Source organism: Somniosus microcephalus, chromosome 14, assembly GCF_052327205.1.
Source record: "Somniosus microcephalus isolate GS21.2 chromosome 14, FLI_Smic_1.0, whole genome shotgun sequence".
Taxonomy (NCBI): domain Eukaryota; kingdom Metazoa; phylum Chordata; class Chondrichthyes; order Squaliformes; family Somniosidae; genus Somniosus; species Somniosus microcephalus.
This window is the reverse complement of record NC_141000.1, coordinates 15,428,362-15,450,720: the sequence shown is the minus strand read 5'-3', so window position 1 is coordinate 15,450,720 and position 22,359 is coordinate 15,428,362. Positions and strand designations below refer to the sequence as shown.

General features: G+C 48.8%; 1 protein-coding gene across 4 annotated transcripts in view; it reads left to right on the top strand.

Annotated features, from left to right (window-relative positions):
* The window catches only part of gpm6bb (glycoprotein M6Bb), a 208,380-nt gene that overhangs the window by 114,077 nt on the left and 71,944 nt on the right, over positions 1-22,359 (top strand). For 2 of the 4 annotated variants that reach the window (XR_015080772.1, XM_086006283.1), the window contains exon 1: positions 8,899-9,340. The exons of 1 other annotated variant lie outside the window; for it this stretch is intronic. Coding sequence is in view for 2 of the 3 variants with exons in the window: in XM_086006283.1 (XP_085862409.1) it covers positions 9,277-9,340 (64 nt within the window). In the remaining variant the exon portion in view is untranslated. Of the gene's footprint in view, positions 1-8,873; positions 9,341-22,359 lie in introns of those variants that run through there. One more of the 4 variants, XM_086006281.1, reaches the window with a different exon arrangement.

The window sequence follows — 22,359 nt, the reverse complement described above, 5'->3', positions numbered from 1 at the left end:
TTTAGCCACGCATTCATTTGCTCTATCCCCCTATTCCTATACTCACTAGCACGTGGCACCGGGAGTAATCCAGAGATTACAACCTTTGAGGTCCTGCTTTTTAATCTGCTACCTAGCTCCCTAAATTCTTGTTGTAGGACCTCATCCCTCTTTCTACCTATGTCATTGGTACCAACGTGAACCACGACCTCTGACTGTTCGCCCTCCCCCTAGTGATGGAGGAGCCTCGGCCCTTGTCTTTGACCAACAGGTATGAGGTTCTTGCTACCTGTGTGGATGAGAACAAGGACTGCAGGGTGGATGAGCAAACTGAGCATGGCACCATGGTGCAGGAGGCCATTCAGGTGGGGGAGTGAAAGGGAATGTAGTTGTGGTAGGGGACAGTATAGTCAGGGGGATAGGTACTGTTCTCTGCAGCTGCGACCGGGAGTTCCAAAGGTTGTGTTGCCTGCCCGGTGCCAGGGTTAAGGATATCTCGTCGCGGCTGGAGAAGAACTTGGAGTGGGAGGGGGAGGATCCAGTTGTCGTGGTCCACGTAGGAACCAACGACATAGGTAGAACTAGGAATGAAGTTCTGCTGAAGGAGTTTGAGGAGCTAAGATCCAAATTAAAAAGCAGAACCTCAACGGTAATAATCTTTGGATTGTTACCTGAGCCACGCGCAAAGTGCCATAGGGACAAACAGATTAGAGGTTTAAATGCGTGGCTCTAAGATTGTGGGAGGAAGGGGTTTCAGTTCATGGGGCACTGGCACCAGTACTGGGGAAAGAAGGACAGGCTCCATACGGGCTGGGACCATAGTCCTAGTGAATCGAATAAATAGGTCAGTTAGCCTGACATCAGTAGTAGGCAAAATGCTAGAATCTATTATTAGGGACGTAGTAACAGGGCACTTAGAAAATCATAATATGATTAGGCAGAGTCAACATGGTTTTATGAAAGGGAAATCATGTTTGACAAATCTGTTAGAGTTTTTTGAAGGTGTAACTAGTAGGGTGGATGTGGTGTATTTGGATTTTCAAAAAGCATTCGATAAGGTGCCACATAAGAGGTTATTACACAAAATTAGGACTCGTTATTAGGGGCAATATATTAGCATGATTGAGGATTGGTTGATGGACAAAAAACAGAGTAGGAATAAATGGGACTTTTTCAGGTTGGCAGGCTGTAACTAGTGGGGTTACTAGTGCTTGGGCTTCAGCTATTTACAATCTATATTAATGACTTAGATGAAGTGACTGAATGTAACGTATCCAAGTTTGCTGATGATACCAAGTTAGGTGGGAAAGTAACCTGTGAGGAGGACACAAAGAGGCTGCAAAGAGATATAGACAGGTTGAGTGAGTGGGCAAGAACATGGCAAATGGAATACAATGTGGAGAAGAGTGAAGTTATCCACTTTGGTAGGAAAAACAGAAAAGCAGAATATTTTTTGAATGGTGAGAGGTTGGGAAATGTTTGCATTGAGAGGGACCTGGGTGTCCTTGTACATGAATCACAGAAAGTTAACATGCAGGTACAGCAAGTGATTAGGAAAGCAAATGGTATGTTAGCTTTTGTTACAAAGGGATTAGATTGTGAGAGTAAAGATGTCTTACTACAATTATACAGGGCATTGGTGAGGTCACACCTGGAGTACTGTGTACAGTTCTGGTCTCCTTACTTAAGGAAAGACATAATTGCCTGGAGTTGAGGTAGAAGATCAGCCATGATGTTATTGACTGGCGGAGCAGGCTTGAAGGGCCAAATGGCCTACTCCAGCTCCTATTTCTTATGTTCTTATATTTAAATGAGCTGACCTCACATTATCTAATGATGTCAGCTGAGTGGGACGCAGGTGCTCAGAGGCCCTGAGAACTGATGATCCTGGTGGCACTGCACAGGGACCACATTATAAGCTCTAATGTTCCTACAACAAGCTCCAGTGTTACTGCTACAGCAAGAACAAAAGTAACTTGCCCTCCTTACACACCACCTTTTAATGTGAACTGTCCATAGACACTTCAAAAAGGGGATGGAGGTGGAGCTGAAGATTGGGAGAAAATCTGGAGAAGGTGAGTGAAGGTGAGGCTGAAGAAAGAGGTTCTTGAGGAGGCTTTTGAAGATGGGGAAATGTAAAAAGGTGGGGTTTTAGGGAAAGGTTACCAAAGTGCAGGGCTGAGATTGCCAAAACTTCGCCAACACAACCAGAGTCAGAAGAGCTGTGGGCTTGAGTTGGGACGTAGGGATTTGTAAACGAGGGCAACGATTTTGAAATCAATGTGGTTGCAGAAGGCGAGACACTGAAATAGACAAAGGCCGAGGATGATCGATGGGTAGGGGTTAGTATGGGATAGAATCTAGGCAGTGCGGGTCTGTATGTGTTGACATTTTTGTAGGGTGGAGTTTGAGAGCATTGGAAAAGTCAATCCTCCAGGTGACATGAGTTTGAGTGGCAGTGGGGGTGAGGTAGGTGTTGTGTATGTAACCGTTTACCTTTAAGGGAACTATAGAATGTAACCGTTCGCCTTTAAGAGCACTACTTAGGGTGGCACTATTTATTGGCTCATGTATACTGTAATACCGATAGTGACCACACCAGTATATAAGGGTTGGAATACGTTAACTAGGGCAGAATCGCCCAGACCTCTGAATAGTAAAGACCTGTTTTGTTTGTACTTCTAAAGTCTCTGAAGTTATTTACTGCACAACTTACAGACTTTACAATGGCGACGAGGCCGATCGTACCCTGCGGCAACAGTAGTTCCTAAGCAACTAAGGAGCGTCGAAGTGAGGCACCCGCCCTCGTCGTTCTGCTGGGTGAAAACTCGAGGCTGCAGCGATAGCAAAGAGGAAGATTTTGGCATTGAAAACTTCCATCTGCAACAGGCACTGACGGTCCCTTCTGCCACAGTGAGGAGCGAGCCGATCGACAAGAGAGGCAAGGCTGCCACGGACTGTGAGTAAGGGAACAGTAAAAGAAAATAAGGAAGGAGTAAAACCAGAGGATAAGGGCGGTACACTCGACCACGGTCGAGGGGGAAAGGAGCCAGACAAAGTCGGGTCCAGAGGCGCTGAGACCGGGAGCAGGCCGGGTGAGACAGAGCCGAGAAATCGGGAATTGGCCGAGAGCCAGTTCAGAGGCTGTAACTGTCCGCCGTCATCGGGGGTACCCGGAGCCGGTTGCCTGCCGCGGGAAGGAGAGCGCTGAAGCCGACGCGCGGGCTGGGGATCTGAAAGCCAGCGGAGAGCGCTGAAGCCGACGCGCGGGCTGGGGATCTGAAAACCAGCGGAGAGCGCTGAAGCCGACGCGCGGGCTGGGGGTCTGAAAGCCAGTGGAGAGCGCTGAAGCCGACGCACAGGCTGGGGACCGGTAGCCAGCGGCCGTCGCCCGCGGGGGAAAGTGTACCCCTCCCGCCAGGGGAAGAAGCGGGAAACCGCCATTGCCGTGGGCGGGGAGAACAGAAAAGCGCGGGGAAAACCGCCATTAAAGTGGGCGGGGAGAGCCGAGAAGCGCGGGAAAACCGCCATTGAAGTGGGCGGGGAGAGCGAGAAGCGCGGGAAAGCCGCCATTTTTCGGGAAAAACCGCTGAAGAAGAAGGAAGAAGCGGGAAACCGCCATCTTAGAAATTATTAAGAATTTCAGGGAAGTAATAAGTAAAGAAAGACTTGTGTTGTTCTCGAGAAGAGAAGATGCCTAAACGAGGTAATATCACCAAATGCTATCGTTGTGGGAAGTCAACACACGACCAAAAGCAATGCTGGGGTAAAAACCAGGAATGCTGGAAATGTGGCAAGATCGGGCACATAGCTAAAGTGTGCCGGTCAAGAACGACGTGCAACAATAATGAGTCCTCACAAAAATGGGACAGAAAGGTACATGACGCAAATAGGAAGAGTCTGAAGGAACAGAAGTCGGACACACACACCAAAGGCAGAGGACTGGACGGTCTAAGAATTCACAACGTGAGCAATGAAGCCGACCGTCAAACTATTTGGATAACGCTACCGATTGAAAAGGTCCCAGTAAAAATGGAAGTGGACACCGGATCGGCGTTGACGGTCATGAATAAGCATGACTATCAAAAGTTTTTCAAGCATATTCCACTACGGGATGCGGATCTGATACTGAAGACATACACGGGGCAAAAAGTATTCCCCATCGGGAAGATAGAGGTCAAGGTGAAATACAAAGATAAAGTTCACCACCGGTTGGAGCTGTATGTGTTGTCTGAGGGAGGCCCACCACTTCTGGGACGGGAGTGGATCCGGAAAATAAAGATGGATTGGCATGCACTAAACACCATGACGGTGGAGCCCGAAAAAGAGGACGTCAAACCTGAACGGTTGGCCAGAATATTAGACGAAGCTAAAGAGGTATTCCAGCAAGGACTGGGAAAGCTACGAGGTATTAAAGCAAAGGTAAAGATTGCAGAACATGCAAGCCCAAAGTTTTGCAAGGCCAGGTCGGTACCGTATGCAATACGACCAGCAGTGGAGGCAGAACTAGAAGAACTTGAACGATCAGGGGTTCTGTCAAAAGTAGACCACAGTGAGTGGGCCACGGCCATTGTACCCGTCATGAAATCCTCACCAAGTAGTAAGCCAGGGGGACCGGGGAAGGTCCGTATCTGCGGGGATTTCAAGATCACAGTGAACCCGGTGCTTCAGTCGGTACAATACCCGCTGCCAAGGATTGAAGATATTTTTGCTTCGTTGGCTGGAGGAAAACACTTCACGAAGATAGACCTAGCTCAGGCATATTTACAGATGGAGGTTGAGGAAGAGTCACGCCAATACCTAACTATCAATACCCACAGAGGGTTGTACCGTTATAACAGACTGGTCTTTGGAGTGGCTTCGGCACCAGCAATTTGGCAGAGGGCCATGGAACAGGTGTTACAAGGAATTCCAAGCACGCAGTGCTATTTGGATGATATCCTAATCACGGGAATGGATGAAGAGGAACACCTCACGAATTTGAAACTGGTACTCACCAGGTTAAAGGAGTATGGCCTTAGGGTTAACCGCAATAAGTGTGAGTTTTTCCAAAAACGAATCTCATACTGCGGTCATATCATTGACCGCGAGGGACTACATAAATCACCGGAGAAGATAGAAGCAGTCGTGAAGGCTCCCGCTCCAGGGAACGTGTCACAGTTACGATCATTCTTGGGGTTAATCAATTACTACCACAAGTTCCTACCAAATTTGTCCACGGTGCTGCATCCACTGAATGAGCTGTTGCGAAAGGAGACACCATGGAAGTGGAGTGAGGAGTGCAAAAAGGCTTTTCGCAGAAGCAAGGAGTTGATTACCTCTGAAGAAGTGTTGGCTCATTTCAACCCAGCATTACCCCTTCGGCTGGCGTGTGATGCTTCACCGTACGGAATTGGAGCAGTACTTTCGCACAGGCTACCAAATGGCTCGGAAAGGCCAGTGGCTTTTGCGTCCCGATCTTTGACACCCGCGGAGCGAAATTACGCCCAGATAGACAGGGAGGCCCTCAGTCTTGTGTGGGGCGTGAAGAAATTCAACCATTACTTGCAATGTAAGAGGTTCACATTGCTGACAGACCACCAGCCGTTGGTGTCCATATTTAACCCGAACAAGGCCGTGTCCAACATGACAGCACAAAGGCTACAAAGATGGTCAGTCTTACTTGGGGCACACCAGTATGATATTGAATACAAACGGTCCAAGCAACATGGAAACGCTGATGGGCTATCACGCTTACCATTGCCAATGGTAGAAGAAGCGAGGACAGTAGACCCAGTAGAGTTGTTCCACTCATCAATAGTGGAGTGTTTGCCGATCACGAACTCAATGATCGAAAATGAGACAAGGAATGACCCGACTCTTTCACGAGTCTATGACTTAACGGTGGAGGGATGGCCAGCGCAGTGCGAACCAACACTGCAAGCATTCGCACAGAGGAAAGCACAACTGTCTGTGTGTCGAGGAACCCTGATGTGTGGGTCTAGAGTGGTGATTCCACCCAAACTCCAAAAGAAAATACTCATGGAGCTGCACGAAGGACACCTGGGGGGCGTAAAGATGAAGAACCTAGCTAGGGCGTTTGTGTGGTGGCCAGGCATCGATGGGGACATAGAGGAGATAACGAAGAATTGCCTAGGATGTCAGAGGGTTCAGAACGCGCCACCACAGGCTCCTCTGCACCCATGGGAGTGGCCCTCATCTCCCTGGCAAAGAGTACACATCGACTTTGCGGGGCCTTTCATGGACTCGATGTTCTTAATAGCGGTAGATGCCCACTCCAAGTGGCCGGAAGTAATTAAGATGACCACCACCACGACGGAAAAAACCATTACGGTGCTAAGGACAATGTTTGCGCGGAATGGTCTGCCAGAACAGGTCTGTTCCGATAATGGGCCGCAATTTGTGTCTGAGGAATTTAAGAAATTTCTAAAAAGCAATGGGGTTAAACATTACACATCAGCCCCATACCATCCCGCCTCCAATGGACTGGCTGAAAGATTTGTCCAGACCTTCAAGAAGGCCATAAAGGCCATGAGTAATGAAGACATAAGTTTACAGCATAAGGTGGATAGCTTTTTGTTGGCCTATCGAAATGCAACACATGCGGTCACGAATCAAACTCCCGCAATGATGTTTTACAATAGACGCCTAAGATGCCGGCTGGATTTGCTCAAACCAAACGTAAGAAGGGACGTAGAGAACCGGCAATTCCAGGGCATGAATGAAAGGGCCACCAGATCTTTCCAGATGGGGCAACAAGTTTTGGCCCGGGACTACCGTACGGAGAAATGGCAGCCTGGAACTATTAAAAAAAGGCTAGGACCGTTGATGTACACGGTGGACATTGGGGACAAGGTAATAAGGCGCCACGTTGACCAGATCATAGGGTCCGCCACAAATGAACAGTCGACTTCACCACCTTACCCGAGTAATGTTGAAACTGAAGTACCCAGAACACCTACTTCTGATCTAGTAATACTAGAATCAGATAAACCTGACACTGTTGTTCCAGCTGAATCGATTTTACCAGAGACACCTACTGGACCGCTGGGAATGACGACACCACTGCGGCGTTATCCGGACAGAATCCGGAAACCTCCACAGAGACTGAACCTGTAAACTGTTTCCACTAAGAGTATGTTGCAACTGTTCCTACGGAGACTGAATCTGTGATCTGTTTTGACATGAAGTTATATATGTTATTATGTTATGTTAAACATGAAGTTATATGACGTTGACTCCATCGAGAGTATATCTGCAAACTGTCTATATAAGTTGAAGATTGTATGTTTAACGGGATTCTGTAAGTAATAAGCTAGAAAGGGAGGAGTGTTGTGTATGTAACCGTTTACCTTTAAGGGAACTATAGAATGTAACCGTTCGCCTTTAAGAGCACTACTTAGGGTGGCACTATTTATTGGCTCATGTATACTGTAATACCGATAGTGACCACACCAGTATATAAGGGTTGGAATACGTTAACTAGGGCAGAATCGCCCAGACCTCTGAATAGTAAAGACCTGTTTTGTTTGTACTTCTAAAGTCTCTGAAGTTATTTACTGCACAACTTACAGACTTTACAGTAGGGATGAATTTGGACAATATAATGAAGGTAGAAAAAGGCAGATGTGGAGTTTGAAGCTCAGCTCGGGGTGAAACAGGATACTGAGACTGTACCCTTTCAGGTTGAACCTGCGCAAGAAGTGGGAATGGGGGATAGCATCATTAAGATGCAAAGTTTATGGTGGGAATATGGCTAAATAGAATGACTTTGATCTTGCCAGCACTGAACCTGAGAGAGCTCTGGCTTATCAACAATTGTGGAGTCACGGGTAAAGCTGAGTGTCATTGGTGTACAGATAGAAGCTGGTGCTTGGGTCATTAATGTACAGATAGAAACTGGTGCTGGGGTCATTGATGTACAGATAGAAACTGGTGCTGGGGTCATTGATGTACAGATAGAATCTGGTGCTGGGGTCATTGATGTACAGATAGAATCTGGTGCTGGGGTCATTGATGTACAGATAGAAACTGGTGCTGGGGACAGAGAGAAACTGATCCAATGTTTACAAATAATATCGCCATGAGACAGTGTAGAGATTAGGGGGTGATTTTAACCTAATCTGCCCGTTGGGAAACGGTGCAATGCTGGTTTTACATCCCGCCCGATTGTACTCTGCATTGAAGTTAATGGAGAGGAATATCGGACGGGGATAAAGGCAGCGTTCCACCCGATCCCGTGGGTTTCCCACCCAGCGGGTTAGGTTAAAATCCCCCCGCCCCCAAGGACTCGTATGCGCCCAAGGATGGAATCTCGGAGAATGCCAGAGCTATGGTAACAATCATGAGGCTGCTGTCTGTTTCTGTACTGCTCAGTCAGTTCATACTTTCTGTTGACCTCCTCCTACTCCCAGGCAGAAGGACTTCCAGCAGAACCACATTCAAGTAGGACCAGTATATATTAGATTTAAAAATAAGACTATATGAATCTTTTGTGTTATAACCTTTTAATACATCTTCAATGATCTGTTATCTTCACATTTCAGTGAAGAAAATATCGTATTCAAGAACAACTGAAGCTTTATTTAATCCTGAGAGCAAAAAAAAGTGAAAGGGCAAATATATTTACAGTAACTCCATGAATAGTGAAGCCTAAAATTTATTTGTCACCAAAACTCAGCAGATAGTAGTAATTAAGGCCGTGGTCTGTGTGGAATTTCGGAGGAGAGCAAATGACACATGGGGTAAATTAAAATGCCGAGCATGGCTTAATGATGGCCTTTGGGAAAAGTGGTCCTCTTATTGTGTGGTGAAATGCATTCTCCCCAGAGACAGCACATAGCGGGGTTTACTTGGTGACTGCTGTGAGTGGATGGGGTCCCTTTCTTTGCAGCACACAAACACTCTTACAATGTAATCAATCCATCCGTCAGTGATGCGATTCATTGTCATTTCATTCAGAGCATTTCAGAGAACGGGCAGTGGATGAAGAAATGTTTTAAACTGTAATCGGGACAGGAACTTGAGCGGAATTTTAATTCAGAAGAGCTGTTTTATAACTGGAATCCTCCGGTGACGTATGTGTGACCAGTCGCTGGCTGGGATCTTCATGGACCAGTAAGTTGAGTAAAATCAGATCTGACAAGACCTCCGCATCTCTGGAAAGGACAGCGTTGTACAAAAGCAGCACAGAGCAGCTCAGTCACTGCCGCCGTGCGAGTTAAAGGTGAAGAAGAAAAGGGGCAGAAAACAAAGGCCGCAGAAAACATTGCCTCTGAATTTGTCTTTGTGTATAGAATGAAGCCAGCCTTGGAAGCTACAACCCCCGAGGAAAGCCGTGAGTCGAGCCAAGAGAGCAAAGGTACTGTACCACAGGGGCTCAGTCCAGAACGATTTATGGGTTCCTTTACCGCTTGGATACAAAGCAGTTTTAACCAACTCGATAGCGCTGGGCTGTTAAATACTGCCCGTGTGCTGCAGCTGATTCTGAATTTTAGTGCTGCTATTTCACAGTGGCTTCATTTTTGTAGGGATGAAATCTTTTTTTTAATGTTATTTAATGTTCAACTGATTAGAAATGGCCATCTGAGGTGTTTGTGCTGGCTGCCGACACATGTTCGATAGACACCATGGTGGGTAGGAAGGGCCATTTCAGGAGTGTCAGGGTGTTGTCGGTGATCGGTGAGATAAAATTCAACCTTTCACCAGACTCCGTAAATCTAGTCCAGTCTTATCTCTCTCACCAAAAGCTACCATCAGTGATTTAATACATTACTAGACAGTAATGGGATTCCATTGTCTGAATAAGTCTTTTCTAAATGGAGGTTGTCAGTGCAGTGTTCATCATCATCAAAATGCACATTTGAAGAGAGTCTGTTTTAATTTAATGTACTGTAAAGCAAACTTAGCGGGTTTGAAACCAGTTATCCTGTTGGGTTAAGCAGCAGATGTTTACGTACAAATACACTTTATAATTGCCTGAATTACAGCAAATAACTCTCCACCATTTCAGTGGCTGTTATAGCTTACAGCTATAAATACTCCTTGGTGTCTTGGTCTGCCTTCTTTAAACTTGAGATTTCCATGTTCAATTAATTATGGTCACTACAAGTGAACAGGTCTCTGCCCCGGAGAATTATGCAGCATGTTATTAAGGTTCCTTTACCCTATAGACCTGGAAATGTCGATGTTTTTCTATATATTTACATAAATTTGAGCATCTGTCATTATGATCAGGTACTTCACCTGAGCCAGCAGAACAAGGTAGGCATTCCAAGAAGAGCAGTGGCAGGTTTAGTAAAGTTTCTGTGACAGGCTGAAAATGCTTCATGTTATCTTTACTTAAAAGTGTGACGGGTGGAAGGGACAGATAGGTTGCAATTGTATTTTTGAAATTGCTTTTCCTACTATATTATTGTAAGCTACTGTGCCTCGCATAGGTCAATCCCTGGGTGTTTACATTTTTCTGATTAATGGGGCGGAATTCAAAGCTGTTTTCAGGCCTTTGCCAAGGTTGCTTTTTCAACCTCCCTCCATTTTGTGCCGGGACCCAGACTACCTGGGGTGTTCCTAAGCGCTCCATATAACGTGAGGACTAGGAGCCCTGTTTTAATTCCTGAAACTAGGGGGCGAAATTCGTCTCCTTTGCGCCTGCGATGGGGATATTGCCTGGGGGGGGGGGGAAGCGCTTCCTGTGGAATTCAGTGAGGCGTTGCTGAGGCGTTACCCGATAGCGCCATGCCCCCGCCGGTAGCGCCCCAGACCGCCGCACCTCTGGTGATGACGTCATCGTCGTGCGCGGCGACCCCGTAGTGCCCCGCTGCGTCCCCTTACAACCCCGCGGCAGAAATTCGCTCGCAGGTCGGTAGTTAAAGGGGAGGTGTGACCGCGACTCGTGCCACCATTTTCTTTTTTTGCCCTCCGTGGCGTGATCCTGGCCGCCTTCGCGCAGCCTGGCACCGTGTCTTGGCGTCGGGCTGCTGCCATGGCACCAGGCCGCCCTGGTGGCCTAGTGTGGGCCATCGGAGGCCCTGCAGAGTGTGCAGTGACCCTCCTCTTTAACTGAAGGGGAGGGGCGTTGAAAAGCGGCAGCAGTCCGCGGATCCTCCGCAGAGCGCTGCCTATCGCGCCCCAACATCGCCTCAGTTACTGCCCCGCCCAGGAAGTGGAGCGCCCGACATTGCGCTCCACTTCCTGGGCGGGGCGGTAAGGTGAATTTCACGGCCGGGCACAGGACGTCCCGCCTCACCAGCGTTACTACCCTAAAACGGGGCGTTACCGAATTTCGCGCCCTAGGTTTCTACAGCATTTTGTGGGTTTTTTTTTTCTTGAGTGCCTGAATTGGTATTGAATCTGACCATTCCTGGTTCTGAGTGACCGGCTTCCTGCTGCTGGTCTATTAGGAGTGTTTGGTTCCCGGCCAGGTTTATGTGGTAACTAGGGGAAGTATGTGTCTGAATCCGGGAAATCTAGTGAGGAGGTGGATTGGGATCTTGCGACACTGGGGCCTCCACATTGTCTGATAGCTTCATGATGCATCTGTTCAAGCTGAAAAATGCAGCTCAAAATAGCAATGGACATAGGCCTTCAGGAAATGGAAATCTCGCCACTATTATGTGCACCACATCTGTATGTTCTTAACCTATAAGGCACGATTGTCCTCATTGAGGCCATTGAGAAATGCTCAGTTCCCATGTGCTGCAAGAAAAGGGGGATGGACGGAGAGGAAAGAGAATGGAGGACTCACTGTGCCAGGTCTTCACCACCCCCCCCCAACGTTGCCATGGGATTTCACTCTGAATTAGTACATCTGGGCCTATGGCTCCAATAGGCGTAGGTCCAGCGTTGCCAGGGAAGCGAGGTGGGAGGGCTCACTCCTGATGTTGCCTCCAGTTCGCAGCACCTGTCGGGAATAGGCCTGTGCTTAGGGGGAAGGATGTTGATTACCTGAGGACAGCAAATTCAGGCAACATGAGGCCTTGCTGGGTGCTGCGCTCTATGGAGTGCTGTGGTTGCCCGGCAACTGGCGCGGGCGACGGGGCAGAGGAAAATCAACTTGATAACGTCTTGTAAACGATAATGCATAATAATTTAAGCTGTTACTGCAGAACAGTTTAATTAACTGCAGAGTTCAACACTAAAGCCAAGTGCTATTTAAAGCCATATTTAGAGGCTACAAAAACAGCATTATTATTTGTGGCGTTCATTGCTCTTCCAAATTACATACTTTTCCTTTGACTGCAAATTGGGATCAAGATCAAAAGCTATGAAGCCAGGCTCCCTAAACCAGAAAAGCTTTTATTCATTATTATTTTTTTTTAATTATTTGTCTTTGGTTCTTTTTGAAAAAAGAATATTATGAATCGTGGTACCCAGTAGTTTGTTTAAGTAGACACTGTTGAAAGGTTTAGTTTAGATTGCAAATCATTGGGAGAGTGTAAATATGTATGTGTACCTTTTGGCTAAACAGTGTTTGAAATGCTTCACACCCCACCTCTACACACCCCATCATTTTCTACATAAAGAAGCAACAAGGAATGTGAATTTTGCTCGTTGGAATGGCTCTGTGAAATGGCTCGATTTATATCTAGTCGTGAATCAGTTTAGCAGAAATGAATTGTGCAGAGATTTCAGTACACGGTCGGCGGACGAGGTGAACTACTTTCCCTTTCAGTAAAAAGGAGCGTTCTTCAGCACAGCAGTATGGCACAGTCGAGTCCTGTTTGATCTCTTTTTTTGTGGTCACTATTGCAGACGGGATAGAAAAACGAACTTTCTCAGGCGGAGGTTCAAATGGATCAAATAGCCATGGGCAGACTGAAATCTACTGTTGATTTAATAAAGTCCTTTTTAAAAAAAAAGAAAGCATCGTATGGGGAAACACCCACAGAACAAATGCTTATCGTTTGTTTGCGAGCTCATGAGGTTAAATCAGATGACTAAGAAATGTAAATCGATTTAAAGATTCAGATTGCATCAGTTTTTCTTTTAAATCCCACGGACAAATATCATTTGAAAGTGGGGGGGGGGGGGGGGGGAATCATTTCCACGTCTTTCACAATAGCTAGAAGCTGCCTGTGAAAATGTCGTGTGAACCATGCAAATTTATTTATTCCAGCGCCAAAACAGAAAAAAACTGGTCAATTAACACGTGAAGGAGAAAGAACGATGAACCTTTTCAGCTGTGTTCAACCTGCCGTGTATTTCCAGAGTTTTTTCTGCTTTCACTTTAGATTTGCAGCATTTGTGGGTTTTTTTTTCTTTTCATCTCTCTAATTAATTCCAGCCTTGGCCCAGATTATAGCTCCCACCTCTCATTGCTGGGTTTAAAGGCAACTATGACACTGGAGAAATAACCACAGAAAATGCTGGAAAAACGCAGCAGGCCAGGCAACATCCGTGGAGAGTATTAAATCCGTGTGTTAATGGAGACACAGAATGCAGGAGTTGGTTTAACAAGCCTTTACTGAATGGAGACAACCTGGAAACTGAAACTACAGAAGCCTGCTAGGGCCTTTTTATACAGGGGTGGTCACTGCTGGTACTGCAGTCTGAGACCAGTTATTCCCTTAAAGGGACATACACAACAATTCCTCCCCTTTTAGATCAACAGTACATAACATTCATTTAACAACTAAATAATAACTAATTACAATTACGGTTGCTAGATACATTGGTTGAAGTTAAGCAATTATAAGTTCAGTCTTTGAGGAGGCTTCCTGATTCTGTCTGGATAACGCCTCTTTGGGATATCAGGTTCTTCTGGCAAGGTTGAGTCGGGATCAATGTCGTTGTTTGGTTCGTCTGCTTCCAATATCACTGATTCTGCGGCAGATGCAATTGGTACTTCGGTTTCATCGCCAGGTGTATCAGATCGTGGTGTGGAGTTGACGTTTTCCAGTGACTCTAGAATCTGGTCAGCATGGCGTCTTACAGTGCTCTCTCCAACGTCCACGGTATACATTAGAGGTCCTTGCCGTGTACAGATCGTTCCTGGCTGCCATTTCTCTGTGCGGTAGTCCCGGGCCAAAACTGGTTGACCTATCTTAAAACTCCTGGTCGGCCTTTCATTCATATTCTGAAACTGCCTGTTCTCCACATCTCTTCTGACGTTTGGCTTAACCAAATCCAAGCGGCATTGTAGTCTTCGATTGAAGAACATCATGGCTGGAGTTTGGTTGGTAACCACATGTGTCGCATTCCGGTAGGCAAACAAGAAGTTGTCCACCTTGTGTTGTAGGGGTATATCTTCATTACACATTGCCTTGATAGCCTTCACAGAAATCACAGAAATCACAGAAACCCCACAGTGCAGTTAGAGGCCATTTCGGCCCATCGAGCCTGCACCGACACATATCCCACCCGATCCCTGTAACCCCTACACCAACACATATCCCACCCTATCCCCGTAACCCCACGTATTTAATCCCCCTAACACTAAGGGTCAATTTATCATAATCAACCTAACCCGCACATCTTTGGACTGTGGGAGGAAACCGGAGCACCCGGAGGAAACCCACGCAAACACGGGGAGAATGTGCAAACTCCACACAGACAGTCGCCCGAGGCCGGATTCGAACCCGGGTCCCTGGCGCTGTGAGGCAACAGTGCTAACCACTATGCCACCGTGCTTGAATGTTTGGACAAACCTATCGGCCAATCCATTAGTGGCTGGATGATATAGGGCAGATGTGTAATGCTTAACACCATTGTTCTTTAAGAACCTCCGGAACTCTTCAGACACAAACTGTGGTCCATTGTCAGAGCAAATCTGTTCAGGCAGCCCATTCCTGGCGAATATGGTTCGTAAGACTGTGATAGTTTTTTCTGTGGTGGTTGAGGACATTTTTATTACCTCTGGCCACTTTGAATGTGCATCCACCGCAATTAAAAACATCGAGTCCATAAAGGGACCAGCAAAATCAATGTGCACCCTTTGCCATGGAGATGAGGGCCACTCCCATGGATGCAGAGGGGCTTGTGGTGGGACCTTTGGACCTTCTGGCATCCTGTACAGCTCTTGGTCATCTCTTCGATTTCTCTATCGATTCCCGGCCACCAAACAAACGCTCTGGCTAAGTTCTTAATTTTTACCCCTGTCAGATGACCCTCATGAAGCTCATTGAGCACTCTATCCTTCAATTTGGGTGGAATTACTACTCTGGATCCACACATCAAGGTTCCCCTGCACACTGACAGCTGTTCTCTTCTCAGCGAGATTGCTGGCAGCAGTGGTTCGCCATGTGCTGGCCATCCCTTCACCGTTAAATCATAGACCCAGGAGAGTGTTGGGTCATTTCGTGTTTCCTTTTCTATGTTTGCATTCGTCACAGGGAGACATTCGACTATAGTCGAGTGGAATAACTCCACTGGATCCACTGCCAGTTCTTCTTCCACCGTCGGCAATGGTAGGCGCGACAATCCATCAGCATTCCCATGCTGTTTAGTTCCTTTGTACTCGATGTCATATTGGTGTGCCCCTAGGAAAAGGGACCACCTCTGCAGCCGTTGTGCCGTCATTATCGGTACGCCCTTCTGAGGGTTGAAAATGGAGACGAGAGGTTGATGATCAGTTAGTAGAGTAAATTTCTGACCGTGCAGGTAGTGATTGAACTTCTTCCCCCCCCCCCCCCCCCCCCCCCCCCCCCCACCCACACCAGGCTGAGGGCCTCTCTGTCAATCTGGGCATAGTTACGCTCGGCTGAAGTCAACGAGCGTGACGCAAAAGCTATCGGCCTCTCTGAACCATCAAGGTATTTATGTGACAGTACCGCCCCAATGCTGTAGGGAGACGCATCACACGCCAGTCTTATCGGTAGTGATGGGTTGTAGTGAGCCAATACTTCCCTTGAAGTGATTAGGTCCTTACTCTTCTGAAAGGCCCGCTTACATTCATCGCTCCATTTCTATGTTCGTAGTAGGGCATTCAGTGGATGCAGAATTGTGGACAAATTCGGCAAAAACTTATGGCAGTAATTCACCAATCCGAGGAATGACCTCAGTTGCGACACATTTTCAGGCGCTGGAGCCTTAACTACCGCTTCAATTTTGTCAGGGGACTTATGCAACCCCTCTTCATCAATCACGTGGCCACAATACGATATCTGTTTCTTAAAAAACTCGCACTTGGGGCGATTGGCTCGTAGCCCATGTTCACGTAGTCTAGTGAGCACCTGCTCTAGGTTGGCAAGGTGTTCACTGTCATCTTCACCTGTCACTAGGATGTCGTCCAAGTAACACTGAGTCCCCGGAATCCCTTGCAGGACTTGTTCCATCGCTCTTTGCCATATTGCCGGAGCTGATGTTTCTCCAAATACCAGTCGATTATACTGGTAAAGACCTTTGTGAGTGTTTATCGTGAGATACTTCCTAGAGGATTCTTCAACCTCCATCTGCAAATATGCTTGTGCTAGGTCAATTTTTGTAAAACGCTTCCCTCCAGATAGTGAGATGAAGATATCTTCTATCCTTGGAAGAGGATATTGTACTGTGTGAAGGACTGGGTTCACCGTCACCTTGAAGTCCCCACAGATGCGAACCTTCCTTGGCTCCTCAGACTTATTGTTTAACGGTTTCTTCATGACAGGAACGATGGGTGTCGCCCACTCGCTCCAGTCTACCTTAGATAACATGCCTGCATTCTCCAGATTCTCCAGCTCTGCCTCGACGGCTGGGCGAATTGCATATGGTACCGGTCTTGCTTTGAAAAACTTGGGAATTGCATTCTCCTCTATTTTTATCGAGGCGGTTACGCCTTTAAGAATGCCCAGTTCTTGTTGAAATACCTCTTTGGCGTCAGCTAAGATTGTTGACAATCGTCCAGGAGTGACGTCGTCATCCTTTTTACCAGCCACCGTCAGTGCCTGAATGGAGTGCCAGTCTAAACTTATCTTTCTGATCCATTCACGTCCCAATAACGGTGGTCCACCATCTTGCAGAATGTAGAGATACAATTTCTGTATTTTCTTGCCGTTGTATTCGACAGGCACCCTTATTTTTGCTCTGGGGTATACTTTTTGCCCCGTATACGTCCTCAATACAATGGATGTCTCTCTCAAGGGTATGTGTGAGAATAGCCGCTCGTAGTCTCGTCGATTCATGACGGTTAGCGCTGATCCTGTATCCAATTCCATTTTGACTTGGGACCCTGCTATCGCGAGGGTGACCCAAATGGTTCGGTGATCCTCTTTTGCGATTACGTTGTGAAGCTTGAGACAGCTTAGTCTCTTGTTCCCGGATTCACTATCGCTCATCTGGTCTTCGGAACTACTGTCCGTCATCTTTTGTACTTTCCTGTACGGTTCCTTAGTAACCTTTTTGTTGTCGTTGGTCTTCTTGCCAGACCTGCAAACTCGTGCAATGTGTCCCATCTTTCCGCATTGCCTGCATATTTTGTCCTTGGACCAGCAGTCCTTCTGGTCATGGTTTGTTCTGCCGCAGCGATAACATTTTGCAAATCCCCGTGTCATTTCGTGGGTACCATATTCCTGTGGCTTTTGTTGTATTTCTGCAGCTCCCCTTGCTGCTGCTTCGTACGATACTGCCACGCTGAAAGCCTTATCTAGCGTCAGCTCTTTCTCTGAGAGTAACCTCGTCTGGGTTCCTTCACTCAGGAGTCCACAGACAAATTTGTCCCGTAAGGTATCTGCCAGTCCTGCTCCGAACTGGCAGTGCTTTGATAGCTTGCGTAGTTCCGTAAGGTAATCAGCATTGCTCTCATTTTTATGCTGATTTCTCCTGTGGAATTTAAATCTTTCTGCTATCAGCAGCGGTGTAGGATTTAGGTGTCCCTGTAGGATAGCAACAATTTCATTAAAACTCTTCGCCTTTGGTTTGGCTGGAGTAATCAGGTCCCGCAATAGGCCGTACGTTCTTGCGCCCATTAAATTTAGCAACACCGATGCCTTTTTCTCATCGGCTATTTCGTTTGCCTCGCAATATACCTCGACTCTTTCCACATACGTGGTCCAGTCTTCTATTGTATTATCGAAGGCAGTGATATCGCCAGTCTTTGGCATCTTAAAAATCTAAAATGGCGCCTCCCGCGCTTTTCCTTCGTCCCCAATGGATCAAAATGGCGCCTCCCGCGCTTTTCCTTCGTCCCCGATGGATCAAAATGGCGCCTCCCGCGCTTTTCCTTCTTCCCCGCCGAGTTAAGATGGCGCCTCCCGCGCTTTCCCGCCGCTGCCGCTGCTGCCAACACTGTTCTCCGCGTTATTTTTATTTTTCTATCGCGCTTCAATATTTGCTGCGTTAAATGAAGAACTGTTCCCGTCGTGGAGCGGACCCTCTGGGACACTTCCCTCCCTCCCTCTTAGGTCCGAACACTGCCCGGCTGCGAAGCACCGGCCGCGCCCTGTGTGCTCCACCCTCTCTCTCTCTCTCTCTGCTTCCCGACTCGCTGCCCGGCCCCGTTGCAGAGCCACCCGATCGAGCTCTAGCCCGCCGCAGCCCAGGAAGGATCAGTGCACTACCTGCCACCAGCCCGATTAGCTGGGAAACCACAGACTGGGGAACCAAGCCTGGCTCTCGACAGTCTCCCCTGCAAGTTTTCAATCCGATGATTTGGAGGGCGGTTGCCCACGGTCGACGCCCATTTCTCGAGTTTCTTTGGATTATTTTTTTTTCTTTCTTCTGGCTTCGACCTTCAATAACGTTGTCTGAGGTGCTGCCGAGTTGCAGGTAAGTTTGTTTCTTACTCGTCGCCAGTATTAAATCCGTGTGTTAAGGGAGACACAGAATGCAGGAGTTGGTTTAACAAGTCTTTACTGACTGGAGACAACCTGGAAACTGAAACTACAGAAGCCTGCTAGGGCCTTTTTATACAGGGGTGGTCACTGCCGGTACTGTAGTCTGAGACCAGTTATTCCCTTAAAGGGACATACACAACAGAGAGAAAATAGAGTCAACGTTTCGGCTCAAAACCCTTTAAGGGGTGAAATTGGGTATAGCCCCGCTTGGGGCGCTAGAATTGGCGGTGCGCAAAATCTATTGCCAGGCGCAACTCATCGCCACCTCGAGCGATATTGGGTTGCATCGCCCCTTAAGGTGATTGTGGCGTAAAATCAGGCGCTGCACGGGACTCCTAAGGCGCTAACCTGGCGGCGCTACTAAATATCTGGGCGGCTGGGCGCAGTGCAGGTGCTGTCAATAATCGATGACCACGAGACATGCTGGCGCCGGCCAGCTCTTAAAGGGGCGGGTCATTTAGGATCAGCAGCCACACTCATCGCCCTGTAGGCCTCAAAATCGGCGCTGTGCATTCTGTGGCGTTACAAACTTTGACCAGATGGAGAGGGTGAGGCAGAGAGTGGAGCGCTTTACCAATGGGGCATTGGATGCTTTGGTTGGCGCAGTGGAGCGCCGGCGAGCAGTGCTGTACCCTGACGATGGCAGGAGGCCTCATCAGAACGAGTACCGCAGAGCTTGGAGGGAAGTTTCGCAAATAGTCAAATCCAGCAGCGTGGTGGCCAGGACTCCTGTGCAATGCAGGAAGAAGTTCAACGATCTCACTCGGGTCGTTAGGGTGAGTGGCTTTTTGGTAATCTTCTTCATCCCTCCATCTGCACCTGACTTTATGGCCAGAGGGTGCGCGATGCCCCAATGGCCATCTGTCAGCCAGCACCCATGTCCCTTTCTGGGAACGCACATGCACATTCCACTCAGGGCATAATGTAAGGGCTGTTCCACCATGGGGGACATGAGATGACCACTCAGGGCATACTGTAAGGGCTGTTCCACCATGGGGGGCATGAGATGACAACTCAGGGCAGCATGTTTCATCACTTCCTGTCCTTTCTCCTGCAGGCCAAGCTGGCCAGGAACCGGAGGGAACAGATTCGTACCGGAGGAGGCCCTCCTCAGCTGCAGACACTGACGGACCTGGAGGAAAGAGTCCACCAGATTGTTGGAGGCTGGATGAGTGGTCCTGTCACCACTGGAGCTGCCGACCCCATTGTGCACAGTGATGGTAAGGTCATCACCTTTTTGAACTGCCTCCTTCCACTTGTTCCCCCCACCAGCATGCTTTTCACTCTGGACCCATGTCAGAGCATTGCAGCACTCTTGCATCCCTTGCTGCCACCCTGTCCTTTCGCTAAAGCCACTCTTCAACCTCCCTGCTTTCAGATGCTGCATCACCAGCTCGGGAGCCAGGCCATCAAGCTGCCAGGGACACTGACTCCGGAGGCGATGAGCAGGAGGAAGCCGGACCATCCGTATCACCCTCAGGCGAGCTAGTCCATCTGCAGACTGGGGATAGTGCTTCCCTGGAGGGGAGCGGGGGGGATGGCTCTGAGGAGGAACCAGTTGCAGGAACCAGCGGGCTCCAGCAACGCAAGCGGGGTAGGGAAGCTCGGGAGCCGTCTCCCCGGAGGGCGAGTCAGGCCACGATGACTGCTGCACAGAGCGCAGAAGAGCTGCGTTCCCTCGCAGAAATGAGCGCCCAGGCTCGGCTCGGGCACACTGAGCTGATGGCTGCAGTGGCAAGGATGCCTGAATCCATCGAGACACTGGCAAGGAGTGTGCAAGACTTCGGGGCAGCACAGGCGAGGAGTGTACAAGACTTCGGGGCAGCACAGGAAAGGAGTGCCCAGGGCTTCGGTACATCACTGGAAAGGACTGTCCAGGGCTTCGGTGCATCACTGGAAAGGACTGTCCAGGGCTTGACCGAAGCACTGGAAAGGACTGTCCAGGGCTTCACTGAAGCACTGGCACCTGCCACGCAAGTGCTGAGTGCTGCCATGCAGTCACTCACTGGCCTCATGCAGAGGCAGATTGAGGCCACGCAAGCACTGACTGCTACCACCCTCGATGGATCAGGCAGGATTACCTGGGGCCCTTGCAGCACCACAGCAGGCCAGCAATCTGTGGACCAGCCGATTGGTTTGCATGCTGCGGTGCTGCCCCGTCAGAGTGCCAGTGTGTTGGCCGACCACGGAGCAGGTGTCCGCTCTCAGGATGTCAGCGTTCCTGATGCCACCGCTGGCACGTCTCCACTGCAGCTGCCATCACCTGCAGGACAGACTGCTTCCACCCATGTCCAGTTGGAGCAGTCAGCATCCGGGCCCTCCAAGCCCAGAGTCCGTCCAGGCCGTCCCTCCGGGGCATCTGCGCTTTCGGTCAGTCAGCAGGCGTCCCCCAGCCTTCATGCAGCCACTGGGGTCCCATTACAGAGGAGCTGCAGGGAGGGAAGGGGCCGTTCTCGTAAGAGAAGTAGATCACCATCAAAGGGGAAAGAGTAGAAGGTGCAGCTGAGACGTCTAGAAATCAAGGCCGTGGATGCTGGTCTGAATGTTAGTAATGTTTTGGATAGTCTCCCGGGTGTGCGAGTCACTTATGTGTTAGTTTGTTAGTTAAGCTTTCTGGTGCCATTGCTTTGTCATGTTGGAAGGAAGCACAGTTTTCAAAATAAACAATTTATTTTATTGACATTGGCCATGTCTGCTCTTTACATTCATACTGGCCTTCATAGGCTTTGGGTTATCCGAATGGTTCCATTCCTGGTGTTCGATTGGCACCAAGCATTCCGTCAGAGGGGCCTAGAACCGACTCCTTATCAGCCTCTGACGGACGGCCCTTCCAGTTTCTGGGACCCTCCCGTCTTGGTCCTCCTGCTCCTCCTCCTCCTCTGCTGGTCCTTCAATGTTGGCTGTGTGCGTTGGATGACGAGGTTATGCAGCATGCAGCAGACAACGACGAAGTGGGAGACTCGCTCTGGTGAGTACTGCAAGGCACCTCCCGAATGGTCCAAGCAGCGGAACCGCTGCTTGAGCACGCTGATTGTGTGCTCCACAATGTTCCTCGTCGCCTGATGGCTGACGTTGTAGCGCTCTTCTGCAGGGGTGCTGGGCGAATGGAGCGGGGTCATCAGCCATGGGCACAGAGGATAGCCCTTGTCACCGAGAAGCCAGCCTGCTGGGTGAGCTGGGGCCTCGAAGGTCTGCGACTGAAGTCTGGCACAGGATGAAGGCGTCGTGGCTGCTGCCTGGGAACTGAGCATTGACCGCGAGGATCAGCTGCCGGTGGTCACAGACCAGCTGCACATTCAAGGAGTGGAACCCCTTGCAGTTGCGGAAGTCCTCCGGATTCAAAACGGGCGCCTGTAAAGCCACGTGCGTGCAGTCAATGGCGCCCTGCACCATGGGGAAGTCCGCTATTGCCACGAAGCCCTCTGCGCGCTCCCGCTGCTTCTCCGGTGTCACAGTGAAGGAGATGTACTGCCGCCGCCTTTTAAACAGGGCATCTGTTACTTGATGGATGCAGCTATGCACCGCAAACTGGGAGATGTTGGCAATGTCCCCAGTTGCTGCCTGGAAGGAGCCGGTCGCATAGAAATTCAGTGCTACTGTAATCTTGACAGCCGCCGACAGAGAGGTCCTG